Source organism: Ruditapes philippinarum, unplaced genomic scaffold (assembly GCF_026571515.1).
Source record: "Ruditapes philippinarum isolate M1 unplaced genomic scaffold, ASM2657151v2 ctg757_1_1_1_1, whole genome shotgun sequence".
Classification (NCBI taxonomy): Eukaryota; Metazoa; Mollusca; class Bivalvia; order Venerida; family Veneridae; genus Ruditapes; species Ruditapes philippinarum.
Window position 1 is genome coordinate 368,762 of NW_026861682.1, and position 22,309 is coordinate 391,070.

Here is a 22,309-nt window from a genome sequence, read left to right on the forward strand (position 1 = left end):
TGACATGAATTACATGTATACAAACAAGATTATCGGCCACAGTATTTTAATAACCTATCTTGTATAACTGATTATCACAACTAAAGTATCGGCATTCAATGTAAAGTTTATCATATAATTAACAAGCAATAAAATTGTACCGATAAATTGACCTAGTAAGCTACACTGTAATATTTTCAAAGTTGTACATACAGCTAAGTACAATTGTATGAATAATCGTTGAGTTGGAACATAGGAAAATATTAAACAGTGCATGGGCTATGGTATATACTTAAATAATTTAATAATGTTAAGAAAAAATAGATCTTTTGATGTATAAAATTGAATGGTAAAACAAATAGTTCGTTTATGCAAATAAGAAAAGTAAACAATTTATAATATGTTATCAAAGGATCATGAATATTTATGTTAAGATAAGATAAAGTTTCATTCACTGGGCTTTTGTTGAGATTTAAAAGCATCGTTGTTGAACATCTTTAAAATTCATGATATCAAATTAACCTTTAACCAATTTACTTTAATATACTTGTGCAGCTTCCATTTTTCGAACTGCTCATTATCAATTATTGACATATAAAAATGAAAATTTGAAGTTGGTCAGTCAGTAGCATAGAGCCTTGTTATGCAGGGCGGTCTGACTCAAAGGCTGATAACTTTTGGTTCCAGGGGAGAAAGGTATTATTATCAGAGTTATAATAATGAACGATGCGGCGTAGAATAAATGTGTTATGAAACTTAACCTTTATAGCATTACAGTTGCGCCTATCATCTAAAATATCATATATCTAATGTATCAAAAGTTATAAGGTGTAATTAATACAATGTAAGTCAGTGTGTCAAATGACATTAATAAAATTCAATTTAATAACAGTATTAACATCAATGTGATTTTTCTTACTTTGCTTATGTTGTAAAAGCGTGTTGTTGAAGTAAGCAGTTATGTTACATATAAAATCATATTCGTAAAATTGCTTAATCACAGTATCAAAAACAATCCGTCTTATTTCAAAAAGATACAGATGTAACTCACGAGAGGAAATCAGCATCGGACGATAGAGAGTCCCGAATTAATCTTAATAAAAGAAATAATACAGTCCATGGTCTTCTACTCTCTTAAACCTTTCAAGATAAGATTTCAAAAGCATTTGCCAGGAAATATATTTGATAACCAAATTATATTTTATTTCATATATATGAGATTTATAATATGATTTTAATCTTTTTGCTTTATACTTTTCTAGTAAAAACTTAGAAAGTTAATGAAATTACACTGTATAATATAATTTCAAAAACTTGTCCTCTTTATCATATAAAACCTTATATAATATACTAAACTCCACTATGAAATAAAGATCTGAATGAAAAATATTATTTGTAATGACTAGATTAAAATGGTCAAAGAGAAAACAAGAAAAGCTATGAAACAAGAAAAAAGTAGGCAGAAATATATAACAGACATGAGAGAAGACAGGGTTACAGAAGTAACAAAGGCAATCAATTAAGATATAGCCCTGTCCTAAAGTTGATTATGAAGACGTATTTATATGAAAATACTGGACCAACCCGTTGAAAAGAGTCAAATTTCTGTCCGCTTATTGCAATTGTTACAACTTCAAATATCTATGTTACAGAAGATTATGTATAATTGATGAGTCATGGTGGTAAATGCTACTTAAATCTCTTTTATAGATATTGGTTAGACAGATTATTATGATTTGAAATTACTATTGTTTACCTGAACGTGGCAAGAGGAGTTGTAAAAATGCAATATGCCTATGTCTAAAGCTGCGCCATCTGCTGGGCACTAAACGTACATATCTGATGAAAGTTTAATGTTTATAGGCAATGTCAAGTGGTTTGCGCTTTGATAATATATTTACGAGGTAATAGCATATCTATACAATAAATACACTTGAAACTAAATCACAATACATATTGACATCACACTGTCAAACGGTGCTGACTGTCTGCTCTATGTAATTTAATCAGATAAGGCCGAATGAGCGAGCGGGCGAGTGAATGATGTGAGCGACTCTCTTACCATGGAAGGTTAAAGCCTTGTGGTATGATAAACCTCTACATTATAACAAATACATCGATTGCAACGTCCCATATCTACAGATACGTATTTGACCGACTTATCCAAACGGAACTTTGGATAAGTCTCCTCGTTTCATGACATCACCCTTCATCGTCACAACTGTTAAATTAATATATAGCAAATAAATGTACTATGACAATATTTGGATATCAATCATTAAGTTACTATTATTATGTTATAGATGCTGTGTATGTTATTCTTGAACCTTTATTTAAAATAAACAAACTCAGGAGTGTATATAAATATGTTAAATGCGTTTCCTTTGCGAATACTTGTCAACACCAGCTCATTCTTATCATGTGTTGAATTACATGGGATGTACTCAGATGATGCGCACATTCTACAAATATGCGCGTTCTGCACTCATAATATAGAATATAATTTGCTGCACATATAGAATTATATAAAGATCATGTCTGCCAACCATTTGAAATGATAATAATTTGCATTATAAAGCCTGATATTGCTTCAGTTGTAGATGGACGTATACTGTCGTATACGCTCGTATACTAGCATTATAAATACTTTAAATGATACACCTGGTTTAAATCTTTAAAATGGTACAGAACACTTTGTTTGAAGCGGTTTCGTATCTTTGACAAAGATTTAACTGTCTTTAGATTCAAGTGGTAGGATCAGTGGTCAAGCGTCTATTGTCAAATGATTAACTTGTAGACAATGGTTTGGTATTTTATACTAAACACGAGTGGAACATTGCAAGTTTTCAGATATTTAAGAACTATACTTTTATAATTAAAGATAAATATCAGAGTTTTATTTTTTGTCAAACATAATAAAGATCTGTATGAAGATAATTTTATAAATTAAACAGTTATGTAACACTGCGTACAATTAATTAAAGGTAATATCGTGTGTTAAAGTACACATTAAAGGTGATATTGATGCAAAAACGTTCTGATGCATTTGCATTGAAGTTAAGATTATTCACATAGATATCATAAGTAAAATGGTTGTTTATAGCGTCGCGGTGCATTAATTTCAATTCAATTAAACATTTTTCATAATCATATTTTAATTCCTCGTTTCTATACAGCCAAACTGGTAAATGTTTCGTTATGTTCAACCAATGTAAAACGTAGCATGAATGATTGTATCAGTATTTTGTCTATCAAATAACTTTTTTTCTTTTACCTCAAATTCTGCATACGTTATAGCACATATATGTCAGGGACAATGTTCATTATTCAAATTAGGTTGTCGGTCTTTCCTATTAGGAGTAGGTGGGGGTACATGTCCTTGAGTTATGCTAGTTTATCCATTGTCGTTATCATACATACATACATACATACATAAAAAGGTCAACATGTATTTGATAAGCAATGGAATTTTATCAATTATTAGACCTTCTTATCACAATGGGAAGGTAAAGAACGTGTATGTTAGTTTTACAAATTTATTTTATACATATTAATCTTTTAAATTTTCCAAACTTTTCTACAAAATACTTAATATACGAGTATTTACAATGAATTTTAGGACTTAGTTTTAACTATATAAACAAGATGTCTTCATAAATTATTTAGGGTTTTATGTAACAATCAAATAGAATATTTTACTTTAATAGTATATTTTATGACTAAGGTTCTATCAAATCCACATCTTTTACACAAAGATAGCAGGTGAGGTTAACAATGATCCGAATTATTATTTCGAAGATGTAGATCAAATTTATATGTTAGTTGAATTATTGAATTGGTGTCCATTGGTTTTTTAACAAATTTTTGGCTTGGCAATCTTTGAACGTGTTGTCCCCTTGATTATATTTACTTTGATTGCTTGCTGTACAAGATATGCTTTGGACAGACTAATGTTGTTTGACTCTTTTGCATCATGTGTTTATTTTGATATTATAGAAAATATTTTATTTTCTATGAAATTTCTGTATGAAAAAACGAACACTTCTTTTGCAATTCAATGATATATTTATAGGTTTTTAAACGTACCTATTAGGTTATAGCACTTGAAACCAAATCGCAATATACATGTCAATGTGTTTATCCATGCACTTAATAAATTGATAAAGATCCCTCTTTCCCCAAAACGAGAATGTTTACACTTCCTAAACTGAAATTAAAAAGTAAATATAATCGTCAAAATCGCACAACCATCTTGCATTTTTCCATAAACAGCAGTATGAATATTTAAACTTCTAACATATACTAACAAGGGTTTATGAACAGATAAATATAAACTAAGACCGGAATTACAGTGTATGTCTATCGCAGCTATTCATTGAATATAAAACCATGTAACAGCGAATTAATATTCCTCTGTGAAATTTGGATATTGGTTTTGCTTTAAACATATTTTTATTCAAGGTAATATATACATGTTAATAATTTACAATTTAAGCAGAAAGGAATTGGACCGAGAGCAACAATAGCTCATGGTAGTCCTCTTATTTGGAATTCAACGAAAAGGGTTATATTTCAATTTGTTTCATAAAGATAAACTTTTTATGGTATTTAAGAGTACATGCGAGTGGTTGTCAAAATTAATGTAAACTATTGTTTCATTTAGTTATAATATCATGCAAAATAACAATGTACGTGATGTTTTTACATCTAATTTTTATTAAAGATTAAAGGCTAGTTATGCATCAGAAATGCTTTATTTTTATTTCTCATACGCTTTTTATTTTTTGGAGTACTGTTATAGATTATCTTTTGCTTCTGATGTTTTTACATTTTGCTACTTTAATGACAATTATTTTATTTCTCATTTAGACCTACTTTCTTAAATTGATATATATCTTTGTTAAACTCATGTTAACCTTTTCTAAAGAAAGGTGAAATATTTTTCGTTTCTGATGCATAACGTGCCTTTAAGTGATAAAGGATCAACGTTAGTATAAGTGATTATCATATCATTTAGAATTTATAGGATATTGTTTTCTCGAGAATTTCTTAAAGGAGCATATCTCCAGATAAATAAATTATAAGAAATGTATTCACACTCGAGATGAGACTTTGAATAAGTTATATAAACTATTACAGAATGTTTTAGCTTTTTGTTGTAGATCACTTTCTTGAACTAATAGATAAAGTTATAATAACAATTTATCATCATTTATAGCTTAAATGTTTTTATAAAATAAGACTAAAAATAAAGTTTGAGCACTAGTTTATATGAAGAGTCACACCAGTATTGACAAGTGTCAATTAAAAAAAAGTCATTGATTAATTGTAGATTTTGTCAAGATTATTTTGACATTTTCTGCGTAAAGATACATCCGACTGAGTTCAGGTATGCACAAGGACCTCCCGTATATTACAAGTATCTCAATAGGTTATCGCTTTACTTTATATTTGGATTACAGCTCACGCGATATTCCTCGCCTTAATGTTTTTTATAAACCGTGCAGTTATGTAATATACAATCAAATTGACCGACTTATTTAAGAGTTTGAAAAATGTAGACTAACCTTCGAAAAAAAAAACAATAAAAAGTATCTTTGCACACACTTTGGCCTTAGTAAAACTAGTCCAACAATTGCATGCTAATTTCGGATTGTTCTATTAATGCAAACACATCAATGCTTAGCGACATATTACAGGGGTTACCTTCAGTTGTTGCTTTTACTCATTAAGTGATTTACCGTATTGTGTTTACCGGAAGTCAATATGAAAATAAACAGCCTACGGCCGAAAATATTATAATTCTTATTTGAAACGGTTGAAATGTAATGACTTGTTGAAATAGCAGCATTCTGAGTTTATTCGTTATATTAACATGCTCCTTTGTGACAAAATATGCACGGATGAAAGCTACGAAGATCCTTGTTGAGAGCACAAGAAATCTTAACTTCATATTTTTTGTATTAAAACTCATCCCTTCCTAATATATATCCTGTGAGTTCTCTTAAGTCATAGATTTTCACTTCTAAAAATACATATTTATATTAGTTTCTTGAAATAAACTCTTAATGTGTTAGATTCATTTCGAATATTTACATTACTTTGTCCTGGTTATTTGCCATGTAAAATCATGATCATCAAATTAACAATTACCTAATGTCGACATTCTTTAAATTTGATAATATATAGGGCAACATTTTCTCACAGGTGACATGAATTATACAAACAAGATTATCGGCCACAGTATTTTAATAACCTATCTAGTAAAGCTGATTATCACAACTAAAGTATCGGCATACAATATATAGGTTATCATATAATTAACCAGCAATAAAATTGTACCGATAAATGGACATATTAAGATATACTGTAATATTTTCAAATATGCATAAATAAATGTTGTATTCAGCTACGAACAATTGTATGAATAATTGTTGAGTCAGAACATAGGAAAATATTAAACAGTGCATGAGCTATGGTATATACTTCAATTCAATAATGTAAAGGAAAATAATAGATCTTTTGGTGTATAAAAATTGAATGGTAAAACAAATAGTTCGCTTATGCAAATAAGAAAAGTAAACAATTTATAATATGTTATCAAAGGATCATGAATATTTATGTTTAGATAAGATAAAGTTCCATTCACTAGGCTTTTGTTGAGATTTAACGCATAGTTGTTGAACATCTTTAAAATTCATGATATCAAATTAACCTTTAACCAATTTACTTTAATATACTTGTGCAGCTTCTATTTTTCGAACCGCTCATTATCAATTCTTTAGATATCAAAATGAAAATTTGAAGTTCGTCAGTCAGTATTATAGAGCTTAGTCAGACTGCACGATTATGCAGGGCGGTTTATGGCAAAGGCTTCCAGGAGAGCAGAGTTATAATAATGAACGTTTCGGTTAAAATTTGGCGACGTAAAATAAATGTGTGACACTAAACTTTTATCGCATTACAGTTGCGCCTATCATCTAAAATATCCTATATCTAAAGTTTCAAAAGTTACGGTGTAATTAATACAATGTAAGTCAGTGTGTCAAATGACATTAAACGTAAACCTCGATGTGTTTGATATTTGTTACATAATTATTTCTTTTTGTACATTATTATTTCTTTCTTTTTGTACTTTTTGAGACCGCCTCCGTGGTCGAGGGGTTAGAGTCGGTGACTTCTAATCCAGTTACCTCTCTGGCGTGGGTTCGATCCCCGGGAGATGCTTTGGTAGTTTAGCGCGAAGGAAGGTAGTCTAGTACTGGCAAGGGGCAGGACGTGAAGTGGTTGCACACTTGGTTCAAGCGAGCGAATTGGTTGCAAACTTGACAAAATGGCGAATACGGCGTGATTTTTTTAAACGGGTGAACGAATTTTTGCCAGGCAAGTGGTTTTCTTTGTTATTTTGAAGTTCATTAGTATGTCTATTCCATAATGCAATATATATGCCACACTCGGTTAAAGGTTTCAGCATCCTAGATTCTGTTTTGACGAAGTTATTGAAGACATAAACTGATCATGTAGATATTTTGAAATTTGACATGTGACTGTTCTGGTCGGTTTTTCTCCTAATTTATTCGAATTTGTAAGTTTTGAACTGCATTTAACAATAACAAAATATGTTTCTGTCAATGCTGTACAAATTGTTTAGTTCGCAAGTCCGAAGATAACATTCAATACACAAAAATATCTTGTTCAAGCACATTTTGGTTGCAGACTTATACTTCAAGCATTTTTGGTTGCAAACTTATTCCCATTCTATTGAAATCCATAGTAAAACTTTGAAAAAGGAGTGTAGAAGGTTAATTTCAATGGCAATTATTGACATTTATGTTCTGTTACTTGTTTTTGTTATAAATGTTATTTATACTTTCTTCTTTTACTACAATTATGCACTTTATGTTTCAAATTACATGGTTCTCAGGTCAATACTACAATCGTCAGTAAAAGCCTGCAAACAAAATAATAGCATATAGAAAAATATTTAAAGTTAAACTGACATGCTTGTTTACAATATTTCGGATTTGATGTACATCATATATTAATTGGTATTCTAAAGATGATTTTGATTATTAGATCATAATATAAATGATTGGTTATTTAAATTGACTGATACGTGACAAAACTACTTAAAGTCATTGGTTAGGAAATTTGGAAGATGTTTCGATTGGTCAATAATAAGGAACAATTTAAAGAAACATGTGAATAATGCCCTTGTGTCAATGTTAATATAGTTTTATCTACTATATAATCAAATTTATTTCAAATCTCAAAAAAGAACAATTATAAAAGCTGTTTGTTGCTATTTTTTTCTTCTTTTCCTTTACAGTTAGTCATGCCAAGATATAAAAAAATTCCTAAGACTTTGTTAAAAGGAAAGAAGTATATCGGGGAGAAAAAAAAATGATGAAGATAAACACAACTGAACTTCAATTTTTAGCATATTGTGTTTTATATCTATTTAAAAGACCCTGTGTTAGGATATGTCTGCACGCATGCACAATTTGTATATATATTTCTTATTTGATGGACGGGTATAATTGCCTTAATATTGCTAATTATTTAAAAAATAATTAGATATTCATCGCTAAAAATATGCATGCCACATTATCGACACAAAAGTTTTCAACCAAAAATGCTTGAAGTATAAGTCTGCAACCAAAATGTGCTTGAACAAGATATTTTTGTGTATTGAACGTTATCTTCGGACTTGCGAACTAAACCATTTATACAGCATTGACAGAAACATATTTTGTTATTGTTAAATGCAGTTCAAAACTTACAAATTCGAATAAATTAGGAGAAAAACCGACCAGAACAGTCACATGTCAAATTTCAAAATATCTACATGATCAGTTTATATCTTCAATAACTTCGTCAAAACAGAATCTAGGATGCTGAAACCTTTAACCGAGTGTGGCATATATATTGCATTGTGGAATAGACATACTAATGAACTTCAAAATAACAAAGAACCCCACTTGCCTGGCAAAAATTCGTTCACCCGTTTCAAAAAATCACGCCGTGTTCGCCATTTTGTCAAGTTTGCAACTATTTCGCTCGCTTGAACCAAGTGTGCAACCACTTCACGTCCTGCCCCTTGACTGGTGTAACTCTCCAGGAACGATGGTTAGGAAACTACCCGCCTATATGACTGAAATACTGTTGGAAAAAGGCGTAAACTCAAACAAACAAATTGTACTTTTGTGAATTAAGATTAAATTTAAGATAATTTTTAAGATTAAAATTGATTTAAAAGTTCTTTTTATACGTGTTATTTCGGAAATGATCTTATGTAGATATAATGATATATATGGTGTTTGGGAGCTTTGTTATTTAATTTATTCTAGCACTTGAAATCAAATCGTAAAAGATATTTAGATCTATATAATTTCAATTTTTTAAACACTGTACTTGTATATGTTTTACAGAAATTAACTACTAACACTATAAAAATAAAAATTAAATTCATTTCTCACAGCCGGTAAAATTAAAATTGCTATGTAAAACTTGCGTGTTATAAAAGACTTAAATGATGTAGTGCATAAAATATATACACAGTGTACGTGCATGCAGTTTAAATGCAACATTGCGTGCATACGTAAATATTAACAAAATAAGAAATCAAAGGCCTGATTGATAACCCAATTTATTAATATTTATTATGTACTAACAGTAGTGTCATTGTTGGCATGTTATTCAATGTAGAATAAAGTGTCTCTTGTTTTAATTGCTTGAAATATGAAAGCTTAACATATCTATCTCGGCTATCTCTAAACTTCAATTTAATAAAAGTATTAACATCAATGTGATTTTTCTTACTTTGCTTATGTTGTAAAAGCGTGTTGTTAAAGTGTGCAGTTATGCTACATATAACAGTTATATTCGTTAAATCGATTGGCATATAGTTTTGTATCACAGTTTTAAAATAATTCCGTCTTATTTGTCTAACTCAAGAGAGGAAATCAGCATCGGACGATAGATAGTCCCGAATTAATCTTAATAATAAAAGTAATAACACATTCCTTGGTCTTCCACTCTCTTAAATCTTTCAAGATAAGATTTCAAAATCATTTGCCTTTAAAATATATTTGATAACCAAATTATGTTTTATTACATATATATGAGATTTATAATATGATTTTAATCTTATGGTTTTATAGTTTTTGAGTAAAAACTTCGTAGGTTAATAAAATTCTAATATGATTACTGAAACTTGCTCTCTTTATCAGATAAAACCTTATATAATATACTTAACTCGTCTATGAAATAGAAATCGTACGATAAAATATTATTTGTAATGACTAGGTTAATGATTAGATTGAAAGAATCAAAGAGGAAACAAGAAAAGCTATAAAACTAGAAAAAAATATGCAGAAATATATAATAAATTGAAAGTCAAATTTCTGTCCGCTTATTGCTGTTGTTACAACTTCAAAAATCTATGTTACAGAAGATTATGTATAATTGATCATTGATTGTGGTAAATGCTAGTTAACTCAATTTTATAGATATTGGTTAGACAGACTGTTATGATTTTAGATAACGTGAGATACCTAAACGTGACAAGAAGAGGTGTAAAAATGCAACATGCTTATGTCTAAAGCTGCGCCATCTACCGGACACGAAATGTACATATCTGTTGAAAGTTTAATGTTTATAGGCAATGTCAAGTGGTTTGCGCTTTGATAATATATTTACGAGTTAATAACATATCTATACAATAAATAAACTTGAAACTAAATCACAATATATATTGACATCACACTGTCAAACGGTGTTTATTACCTGCTCTATGTTATTTAATCATTTAAGGCCGAATGAGTGAGCGGGCGAGTGAATGATGTGAGCGAGAAGGTTGAAGCCTTGTGATATAATTAACCTCTACATGATAACAAATACATCGTTTGCAACGTCTTTTATCTACAAATACGCATTTAGCCGACTTATTCAAACGGGAATTTGGATGATTACAAACGCATAAGTCTCCTCATTTCATGACATCACCTTATATCGTCAGAGTTATTTGTTTCTATCCGGAGTATTATTGCTAAAATCAGAAAATTAAGGGGATAATTGTTTTCTCCATAATTTTACGTTTTAGGAAAAAATATGTACCTAAAGAACAAGCTTGAGCGCTGGGATGGGTTAAATGGGTTTCAAATTATTTTAATGATGTTAGATAAAAAAAAACAATCGTGCAAGAAGAGTTACATCTATGAAGTAAAAACTTTAATTGTCTTAATTATGCAATCATACTTAGTTTAACATATTATTCTATCAGTACTAACCGTAGTAGTTATTTGGCAATTTACTGAAAAAGGCCACAAAGAGCAGGCGACATGACATATCTCACTGGCCTATCGCATGAATTCAAAATATTTCTATACAATGTTGCTTACATTTGGTGCAATTTATATACATGATATAATATTTTGCAAAGTCACTGTTTTGAATTGATTACCAATTAAATACCATAATCTCTATGCACGTAGACCTTTGTTGAATTATCATTAAACAATCTTTGTATGCACGGTTTGTTTGTATTTACCTTAAGAAAGACCTAATGTCAATACTGAAAATTGATAAATGATATCCCACAAATATTTTTTTTCTTGGTATTTCATAAAGGAATGCTTGTGACGTGCAGTAATATTTGATAAAATTGCGTAATGTTTTTTTATTTTTAACAGGACCTGACACTCCTGCACTCTTCAAGGTGCATCAACTAAAAAAGCAAATTACATTGTATTATGTCAAAACAATTTCAGAAATTCCCTCCACAATTTAGTACAATTTTAAAGAACTTGTATTTATTTTAAAGTAGACCGTTCCTTTAACATTCCATCTTAAAGAAAAAAGAAAGTTAACTATTCAGTTGGAATGGTAAAGAAACAGTGTCAAATATCAAAGGGGTTTGACCATAGTTTGACCATAGTAAGGTGATGAATCTCTTTCGATGAGAAGCCGTTTTAAATGAGTTTAAACTTAATTTTCTATGTCAGTTTTTATGCAGTCTACAGCTTATTGGACCATGATGCCTCATAAATGCTTTTATTTCTATTTTTCATTTTTTTTTTTTTTTAAATTTTGATATACTTTAAAAGTATCCAAAAAAGTTATTTATTGGCCAATTACCAAAACCATCTTTGTCATCGGTCGCAAGTACAGTTATTTGAATGGAAGTCAAAATACTACTTTGTTTACATTTTGCTACATTCCTGACAAAATGTTTCACGGTTATTGCTATTTTCTTCAGGTAACAAGCATTTAATATTCTGTAAACCATATTTTTAACATAATAAAAATCATGTTTGATCTTTCTAAAGAAGTAAAAATTTATTTGTTTCTGAAGCGTAATGTGCATTTAAATAATACTGAAATTAATTTTAGATTATACTTTAGTAACCGAGATATTATTGATATGCGATAAACGTTTAGAAAAACAAAACACACTTTAAGTTGTTGTTTTTTTTATCAACTTTCAAATAAGAAAAACACATTAAATTATCTGAATACATATGAAACCATGTAACCGAGTTACTCCTAGGTTTTAAAGGTTCGTACATGGTGAAATTTCATAGATAAAAGTAGTATATCAGTATCAAAGTCCTTTCGTTTTGTTAAACTCTTCATTTTACATTTGGATATCTTAGCGGTATGTGATATTTTATCTATATAAAGTTTGCTTCAGTTTCATATAATAAATGTATCTTTTCAAAGGAAAGAAAGGTATTGACTTAATACTGCAAGCATTATTTGTTCTTAGGTTAAACACGAATGTTGAAAATATTATTGCAAACATTTGTGTAACTAGATATTTGAAGACATGGATATTTTTGTATGTTTTACAATTTACTAGAATTACTACAATGTAGTCTACAAAACTTCCTTAATCAGATTAATTTTGTTTTTGTTTTTATGTGTATTAAAAATACAAATTATTGACATAATGTTATCTGATATCAAAGGCAATGGGCTGGTATATGCATTATGTGATCATCGCATTGCCTTGTAGAACTTGCAAATCCCTTTTTTTCTTTTCTTTTTCTTTTGTTTCATTATTTTTTATTTTTATTTTTCTTGAAGGGGATGCGGTGTTTGGTTCGGTTTTTTCGCTTTTTTATCGAAGCGTGTGACTTAGATTTATTTTCATTATTTCTTTAAATAGCCATGCACATTATTAAAGATTATTTGGAAACAAAAACATTGATACCTTAGCATTCAAATTGGTTAGACCTAGTCAAAGAGCAGAACAAAGTATGGCTAACGGATCATCTTATTTTTTATTGATATCAAAAGATATTAAGAAAGTGTGTCAAAGTGGTTTAAATCTTTGACATTAATATCGCGTGCTTAATACGGAGTACTCTAAGCCAAAGACAAATTTGTCCAGTTATGAATAAATGTGCCTTCTGGTGTCATGCTCCGAGATTTCTGATAAGGGTACAAAAAGGCAAACTAGAACAGATATTGATTCTAAAAAATGACGACTATAGTACAATTTGTTTGAGTAATGATGCCCAGTTGTCTTTTCCCTTGATTTTTCCTTCTTTTTCATTGCTTTGACCTTTCTTTTATTAAATCATAAATAAAAAAATTGTATGTGTTCTTAAGTGTTTATATGCTATTAGTGTTAAAGCAGCACGCCTCCAGATTCATGTTTATTTTCATGAAAATTTTGTAAATGAATTTAATAGTAAGATATTTCGAGTTGAACAAATAAAGCAATTTAAATATTGCAATCGGCACTTTCGATCCAAGAAAGCTACCAAAAAAGTGGTCAACATATGCAAAAACAGCCCGTACTGCGTTAGTAACGCAGTAGAAATATGGTGATGAAATACTGCAAAATCAATCTTAAACGGCACATCACATGTAAAATACCGGTATAACTTGGATCTTGAATGCTTTTACCTTTCTTAAAATTATAATACATTTATCTCAGTTTTGATTTATTTTAATATGCTGGCTCATCTGCAGGCCTGCAGCTTTAACACATGTACACCGAAGTGAAAATGATGATACAGATCAAACAATTTATAATTAATTTGAATCATTTTGATTACTTGTGTTGAACCGATTGTATTCTCATGTTACATAGCTGACCATTTTGTGAACTGTACAAAATCACGAAATTTGAAAAACTAATTTTCCCTTACGTTACACTGAAAATATCCATCTACTTTCAGATTAAAGCGACGTTAAAATGGGAGACAACCCAGACACCCCTGATCCTGTAACTGGGTTGACAGGAAAAGAGGTTGCGGCTATACGAGAAAGCTGGGGTAAATTGACAGCCTCCTGGAAAACAAATGGACCGGAGTTTTTTGGCATGTATGTATAATGCTTCTCAAACTTCATCAATATAGTTTTTAGAAACCTTGACATAAATATAGTTTCTAGAAACCTTGACATAAATATTGTTTGAAGGAAACTTGACAATAAAAATAGTTTGAAGAAACCTATCATCTGCAGGTTTAGCAAGTATTTCATACAAAACTTTTACATTTAGGTACATAGCGTTGCATTAAGGGAATGTCATCCAGTTTTGGTAATCATGGATGCGTAAATAACTAAGCAAAACTCATGATACTTTACTTCGGATGTATGCATTATAATGTAGGAAAGTATTGGCCAATTTTGTTTGATTGGTAACATGATTATTCAATACTATTAACTATGTTGGTTTCTTCAAATAGTACACCGTTTGTTCTACATTTTGTAAGTAATGTTTTTGTATAGAGGCACATTTTCCTGAACGTTTATTTTATTATAATTCGTAAATAATTTTACAAATGGACTTATGCATGATCTGATAATTATTTGATTCAGATTGTTCGAGGATCCAAATATACGAAAGTTTTTCAAAGCATTCAATGGCATGAAAATGGAAGAAATCCGGACATCAGCCAAGCTTCGTGCACATGCAATCAACTTTAAACATGGCATTACCTCATTTGTTGATAATTTAGACGATCTAGATTGCTTAGTTGTCCTGGTTCATAAGCTGACTGCCAATCATTTTAGAAGAGAAATTCGGGTAGAGCAATTCAAGGTAAAATAATTTGTTACTTATTAAAAAAAACTCAGTGTGAAGAGATGACACAATTTCATTTATTTTCCTGGAACGAACCCGAACAAAGCGTGAAAAGTGTCTTGACAAGGAAACAACAGCTTGTCCCTAACGGACTTAGAACCCAAACGGCCACCAATCCTTAATTACTAGGCCGTTAAAGCTTAAAAAACGGACCCTTAAAAATTTGATTTGCTAGAAATTTTAGCTTTGTGAGAAGCTTTGAATGACTCTTTCATACACTCAAACTACTTACTAATGAATAAAATAGCATGGCAGCATGCAACACTGGGATATATCGAAATGAAATAAAATATGATTATAAATAACTAATGATGAAGTATCAAAAGTAAGGCGTGTTTTGTTGAGAAATACAAAAACAACATGTACTGGGATAAAAAACACTTATATTTTTCAAATTTTCAGGAGGCTTTTAGATTATTCCTTATCTTCGCACAAAGTAAAATGAAAATGGACGAGCTGACGGTAAATGCCTGGGTGAAAACAGTAAAAGTTCTTGAAGATGTTATTGGTAAACACATGGACGAGTTAGACTCGCAAACGAATGATAAAGCTACTTGAAATATGATAGGGAAGGATGCAATAATACGGACTAAGTGTAAAGCAAGCGTCAGGACATACCACTATGTTCGCAGTTTCAATGTGTTTGTCTTCTTCGTTATCATAAATTAACCTTTGATAACGTTTAAAATTTTTGTTACCTTGATTTATATTTTTGATATTGTATATCGTTTATGGAGAATATACAAGAAGGTGTTAATGCAGTTGAAATTTGTTGGAATATTCAAATTCTATGACGCAGTTGACAGAGATAGTTTGCACATATATTTGTATCACATATTTTTATATTAGTTATAAACCTGATTTTTAGGATTTAATACTGGCTACAATTCAATTTTATGACACTTTATTGACATTCGGTTTAATTTAAAATAATTGGTGTGTCTAACTTTGAACATGATACTGACTATGAGAAAAGCGGGTGATTTTGATTTTAATAAAAACGAAGATGCAGAAACTTGGTAGACAACTCTGAGAAGTCTTATCGGACCAGCCAGGCATGCAAGTTAGGGCTGACCTGACTTTAGTTTTTCATTTATATGTTATTACATTTTTCTGGTCTATCGGGATCACTGATTCCAAAACTTTCATAGTGTTGAGGATTGAATACCTCTTCAGCCAGTGCTTAGGTTTGTGAGAGGTTTGTGAGGTGTTGCACCACTTGAAAACAGACTCAAAACATTGTCTGCGATTTTCAACTTCTAGTATCTGTTTTTTGTTGTTTTTGCTGTTGAGGGATCACCCCACTTGTTCATATTTTTATACTTACCACATTGCTTAGTCCATATATCCGCTGACTGTGTTAAGTTTAATGCATAATTGTTTGAACCTCTACAGCATAATTCTTTTCTCAATATAACCCAAAAGATATTAAGTCTCGCAAGTTATTTTTTTCCGAGAAATGACATGAATATTAGTGTTTTATGGATAAACTTTGGTATATTTAGATTTTTGCAAATAATTTTATAATATAATAATAATTTTATGTCTATATATTGCGAAGACCGTCTTTGGCCTACTTACATTTAAAAAATTAATTTTTATTGAATTTAGATTATTTATATACATAAATATGTTCAAGTATAGCAGTAGAATTTAGATTGAACAAAGGTATTTGAAAATTCTAAGTAAATCACCATTTCTATGGTTTCTAAATCCAATGCTTTGGGGCATGGACGGTTGTTTGCATATGCCATTACCTCTTGTCCACAAACAATTTTTATCAAACCGAACTAATGTTTGCAAATTTTCAGTGTTTGGTGACCATTCTGGGTATTCATTTGCATATATTCATTTGTGTGCAGTTAGATAATGGTAGGTGTATTGAAAATACAATGTGTAATAACGGGGTATGTTCATTGTTCTCAGGTCCACATTTTGATTGGTTGATACAGTTGTATTTTTATTATTATCAAAATATTTTGTCTGACATCATTTTCAATGTATGCATTTTATGTACAACAATTAAGAAACGTTTCTATTCATTATTTATGCAAATTTTAAGCCATTATATGCATCAGAAACAAATAAATGTTTCCTTCTTTAGAAAGGGCAAACGTGAGATTTATTATGTTGTTTTAGATATGTTAGATGTTTATTACTTGATGAAATTTAAAGTAGCACTGACTGTGAAATTATGCGTTATGAAAACAAGGTATTATTTTGATTTCCATACAAAATACTAAATCACTATAACTGTAATTTTAAAAAAGCAAGAAAAGCAAAATATTATTCAGATTTATTGGACAATGAGTTAAGAGTAACATTTTCGAAGCTATATCAGGACATCAAATATAAAAGCTTTTGAGAAATAAAAATAAAAGCATTTCTGGGGCGTAATAGGTTATTAAAACAAGATACTTATAAAATCAATGTCAAAATTTGTGACTTGTCCTGTGTTTACCATTAGGTTGTTGTTATCAAATTATAAAATGTGTTCACGAACACTTGAAACTAATATGGTAGGCTGTGCTTATTCAGGAATATGTAACCTGTATTGATACAAAGATTGAAGTCGTAAGCATTTCTTGATACTTGTCCTATGGCATAGAGATGGTTACGCTTATTCGCAAAACAGGAAGTGACGCAAGGAACAGCTTTAAATTATGTAATAAAAATAGTATCACCTTGTTCTGATTTAGTATGTGTATATATATTAATATCTGAGTTATATTTGTAAAAAGATATCCTTGCATATGATTAAATTATGGTTAATGGTATACATGTATGAAAATAGTATTATTCTTTTAATATTGTTATATGTTTGAACATTTGAAATAAAATATATAATGTAAACTTTATGCAGTTTTGTTTTTATTATATTATAAAGAAAGAACATTAAGATGTGTTTGACGTTAATAAAGACATTCAATCTAGAACGTGGGTATTGTCCACCACTTTTTTAAGCAAGATATATATTTTGTAATAACGATTTGAACTAATTATCTCCTACGATTTTCGTCATTTGTTTCAGTAAAAATCAGTTAAATAATCTCGGATATTTAGATAATAGGGTAACTTCGATCCATTCTTAACAAAACTAAAGACAGAATGGGGAAAAATCATTTGTGCCTATGCTTTTAAAAAGTTAATATTATGTTGAAAACTCGACAAAAAGCTATTATAGCAGATAATACTTATACATAATTATCATATTGGCCCACGTTTACAAACTATATTCTGTATGATTTATTTGATACATTCGGCATGGTTTTATTACCAAGCTGTGTAGCGAAATGAATTTATTAACAAGATAAACTTTACAAAGAAAAGTACATCAAGTCCAATAAAAGTTCATTTGATAAGGCTTAGATAAGAAACTGTTTGTGAAGTTACAACTTATTTGTTCTGCAGTACAATAACTACTTTCATCTTATATGTGACATTTACTATAATTATATGAATTCAACAGAACATAGGATTTATTAACTAGCTTAAAAAGTTCACATCTGTTAAAATACTCGTATGAATGAAATAGTTTATGGGGTATATAAATTATTTGAAACAAGTAATTTGAATTTAGAAAAGAAGAAACGTTTGTAAAATAATGAACCTCGATTGAATACAATATTTGTTATATCGATCGAACAAAATGTTTGTGTTTTTAGTACAAATTAACCAATACAGTGTCTGAACATTTTTGTTCGATCGATCGAACAAAATGTGTATTTTAAATTAACAAGTTTTGGCAACGAAAAGAAATTTTGTTCGATCGATCGAACAAAATGTTTATATTAAATCAACAAGTTTTGGTAATGAAAAGAAATTTTGTTCGATCGATCGAACAAACTGGTAAGATGTTTGCCCTTTTTGTTTGATCGATCGAACAATATATATATATTTGTTTTCATTGGATTTAACAAGGTTTTGTAATGAAATGAAATTTGATTCGATCGACAGATATATAGATCGATGTATTGCTTTTTTGTTCGATCGATCGAACAAAATATTTGTTTCGATTAATCGGACAAAATGTTTGTTATATTTTAGTACAAATTTACCAAAACAGTGTCTGAACATTTTTTGTTCGATCAATCGAACAAAATGTTTATTTTTTTCATTTGAAAAACAAGTTTTGGTAATGAAAAGAAAGTTTGTTTGATCGATCGAACAAAATAAGATGTTTCCCTATTTTGTTCACTCGATCGGACAGAATGTTTGTTATATGTATTTATTCAATGTTTTATATCAAATTTTCAATTAAATTGAATGAAATAGACTCACCTTTTTAATATATTTTTCACATTTGTGTAAAATAACCTTAATATTTGCACAAAAAAAACCTATTGAGGGACTGATTGGACAATCCCTTTTTATTTTGGAACGAGATCTTGTGTGATACATTTGGCTATGTAGGCACAACAAAACAACAGCGATACAAACACATAACGACACATGAAAATAATACAACAAGATTTGAATGTTCATGGTGTTCAAAGACTTTCAAGCAAAAATCATACATAAGGAAACATAGCATCAAACAGCATGGATTTCCAGAGAAAGTTTTCAAAACAGTAGAAGTACCAGACGAAAAACCTAAAGCCAAAATCACCTTTCCAGTCATCAACAACCAAACTACCACAAAAACTCTTATGAAAACTCAAAAATTTCGAATTGTTATGGGCAAGACAGGGACACCATCTTTGAAATTCAACAAAAAGAGACCATCCAAATCAAATGTAGAACTGCCACCAACACACATCTTGATTCCTACACCAATCTCGCCGATACCACCTACTCCAAAGCATAGCAGACCAACAACACCAACTACAAATTTTGAGAAACCCTCCCTATCGTCTAGTACAGAAACAGTTTGCCAAGATGAGTATGGTATGTTTAGTGAAACAAACGAACTCATTATAAACATTGGACAGATTAATGGGGTATTTAACAAAACATAATTTAACTTGTGATCCTTTTTTATTCAAACAATATACATGATATACTTAATGATAAGCTCGTTGGAACATTGCCAAAACTATATCTATTATTAGCAACAATACTTCTATTTATAGTAACAAAACACAAAAATGTATCCCTAAATAACAGTACTTCAGTAGTTAGAATTTGATATTTTTTTAAGCCTGATGAAGAGTATTGTATTACTCGAAACTAGTAGCCAATAAAAACTTTTTAAAGTTGACCTGGTGTTGTACGTGTGTTCCTCACCTGCTTAACTCATTATTTTATATTTATTTATATATCAAAACAGAGAAAAATATCAAAACGTATTATCAAATTATTTAGCAAAAAACGAATGCAAGCACACTGCCGTAAACAATTCATTCAAAACATAACGATTCTTCTGTTAACATTTCGAGAATGTTCCCGCATTTTATCATACACTGCAACATCAATAGGCCATAGTTAACAATGTTTTATAATTGATTAGTATTGTTCATGTTACAGTTGTTATTTGCTCAAAGTTCTACTATGAAAAAGTGACTGATAAAACTTAAAATTACTGTTATTAGAGCAGTTGAAATATATCATATAGATTTTACAAGCTTGAGCTATGGGGTGGGGTGGGTTAAATTGGTTTCAAATAATTTACATGATGTTAGATATAAACAATCGTGCAAGAAGAGTTACATCTATGAAGTAAAAAAATAAAAGCCTTAATTATACATATACTTGGTCAAACATATTGTTCCATCAGTACTGATAGTAGTAGTAATTTGGCAGTATACTCAATAAGGCCAGAGGGATCAATAAGTAGGCGGCATATCCTACCTCTCTGACTGGGCATATACCACTGGGCTATCGCACATATCTCACTAAGCATATCTCACCGGGCTATCACACATATATCACTAAGCATATCTTACTGAGCATATTTCATCGGGCTTTCGCACACATCTCACTGGGATATCACGCATATCTCACTGAACATATCTTACTAGGCTATCGCACATATCTCACTGAGCATATCTTACAGGGCTATCGCACTTATCTCACTGGGCATATCTTAATGGGCTATCGCTCTTATCTCACTGGGCATATCTTACTGGGCTATAACGCATATCTCACTGAACATATCTTACTAGGCTATCGCACATATCTCACTGAGCATATCTTACAGGGCTATTGCACTTATCTCACTGGGCATATCTCACTGGGCTATCGCACTTATCTCACTGGACATATCTTACTGGGCTATCACACATTATCTCACTGAGCATATCTCACTGGGCTATCGCACTTATCACACTGGGCATATCTTACTGGGCTATCGCACTTATCTCACTGGGCATATCTTACTGGGCTATCGCACTTATCTCACTGGGCATATCTTACTGGGCTATTCGCACTTATCTAACTAGGCATATCTCACTGGGCTATCGCACTTATCTCACTGGGCATATCTTACTAGGCTATCGCACTTATCTCACTGGGCATATCTTACTGGGCTATCACACATATCTCACTGAGCATATCTCACTAGGCTATCGTACATATCTCATTGAGCATATCTCACTGGCTATCGCACTTATCTCACTAAGCATATCTTACTGGCTATCACCATATCTCACTGAGCATATCTCACTGGGCTATCGCACTTATCTCACTGGGCATATCTTACTGGGCTATCGCACTTATCTCACTGGGCATATCTTACTGGGCTATCGCACTTATCTCACTGGTCATATCTTACTAGGCTATCGCACTTATCTCACTGGGCATATCTCACTGGGCTATCGCACTTATCTTACTTGGCATATCTTACTGGGCTATCGCACTTATCTCACTTGGCATATCTCACTGGGCTATCGCACTTATCTTACTGGGCATATCTTACTGGGCTATCGCACTTATCTCACTGAGCATATCTCACTAGGCTATCGTACATATCTCACATAGCATATCTCATTGTGCTATCTCACATAAATGACAGTTGACATATCTCACTGGATTATCGCACGAATTCAATCAAAATATTTCTGCACGACGCTGCTATCACTTTGTGCAGTTTATACGCATGATCTATCATTTTGCAAAGTCACTGTTTTAAAATGATTACCAATTAAATACCGTAATCTCTATGCACGTAGACCTTAAAGAATTATCATGAAACGATCTTTGCATGCAAAGTATGTTTGAATTTACCTTACGAAAAACCTAATGTCAACACCGAGAATTGATAAATGATATCCCACAAATATTTCTATCTTG

The 22,309-nt window shown here is 30.7% G+C and overlaps 1 protein-coding gene across 8 annotated transcripts in view; it reads left to right on the top strand.

The window, feature by feature from the left end:
* LOC132716497 (hemoglobin-3-like) overlaps positions 1-16,426 on the top strand; it is a 116,887-nt gene extending 100,461 nt beyond the window's left edge. For 7 of the 8 annotated variants that reach the window (XM_060699785.1, XM_060699790.1, XM_060699787.1 and 4 more), the window contains exons 2-4: positions 14,172-14,316; positions 14,815-15,037; positions 15,482-16,426. In XM_060699785.1, the coding sequence (XP_060555768.1) occupies positions 14,189-14,316; positions 14,815-15,037; positions 15,482-15,637 (507 nt within the window). In that variant the 5' untranslated portion in view covers positions 14,172-14,188 and the 3' untranslated portion in view covers positions 15,638-16,426. Of the gene's footprint in view, positions 1-12,548; positions 12,638-14,171; positions 14,317-14,814; positions 15,038-15,481 lie in introns of those variants that run through there. The other variant, XM_060699786.1, reaches the window with a different exon arrangement.
* Positions 16,427-22,309: the final 5,883 nt, after the last annotated feature.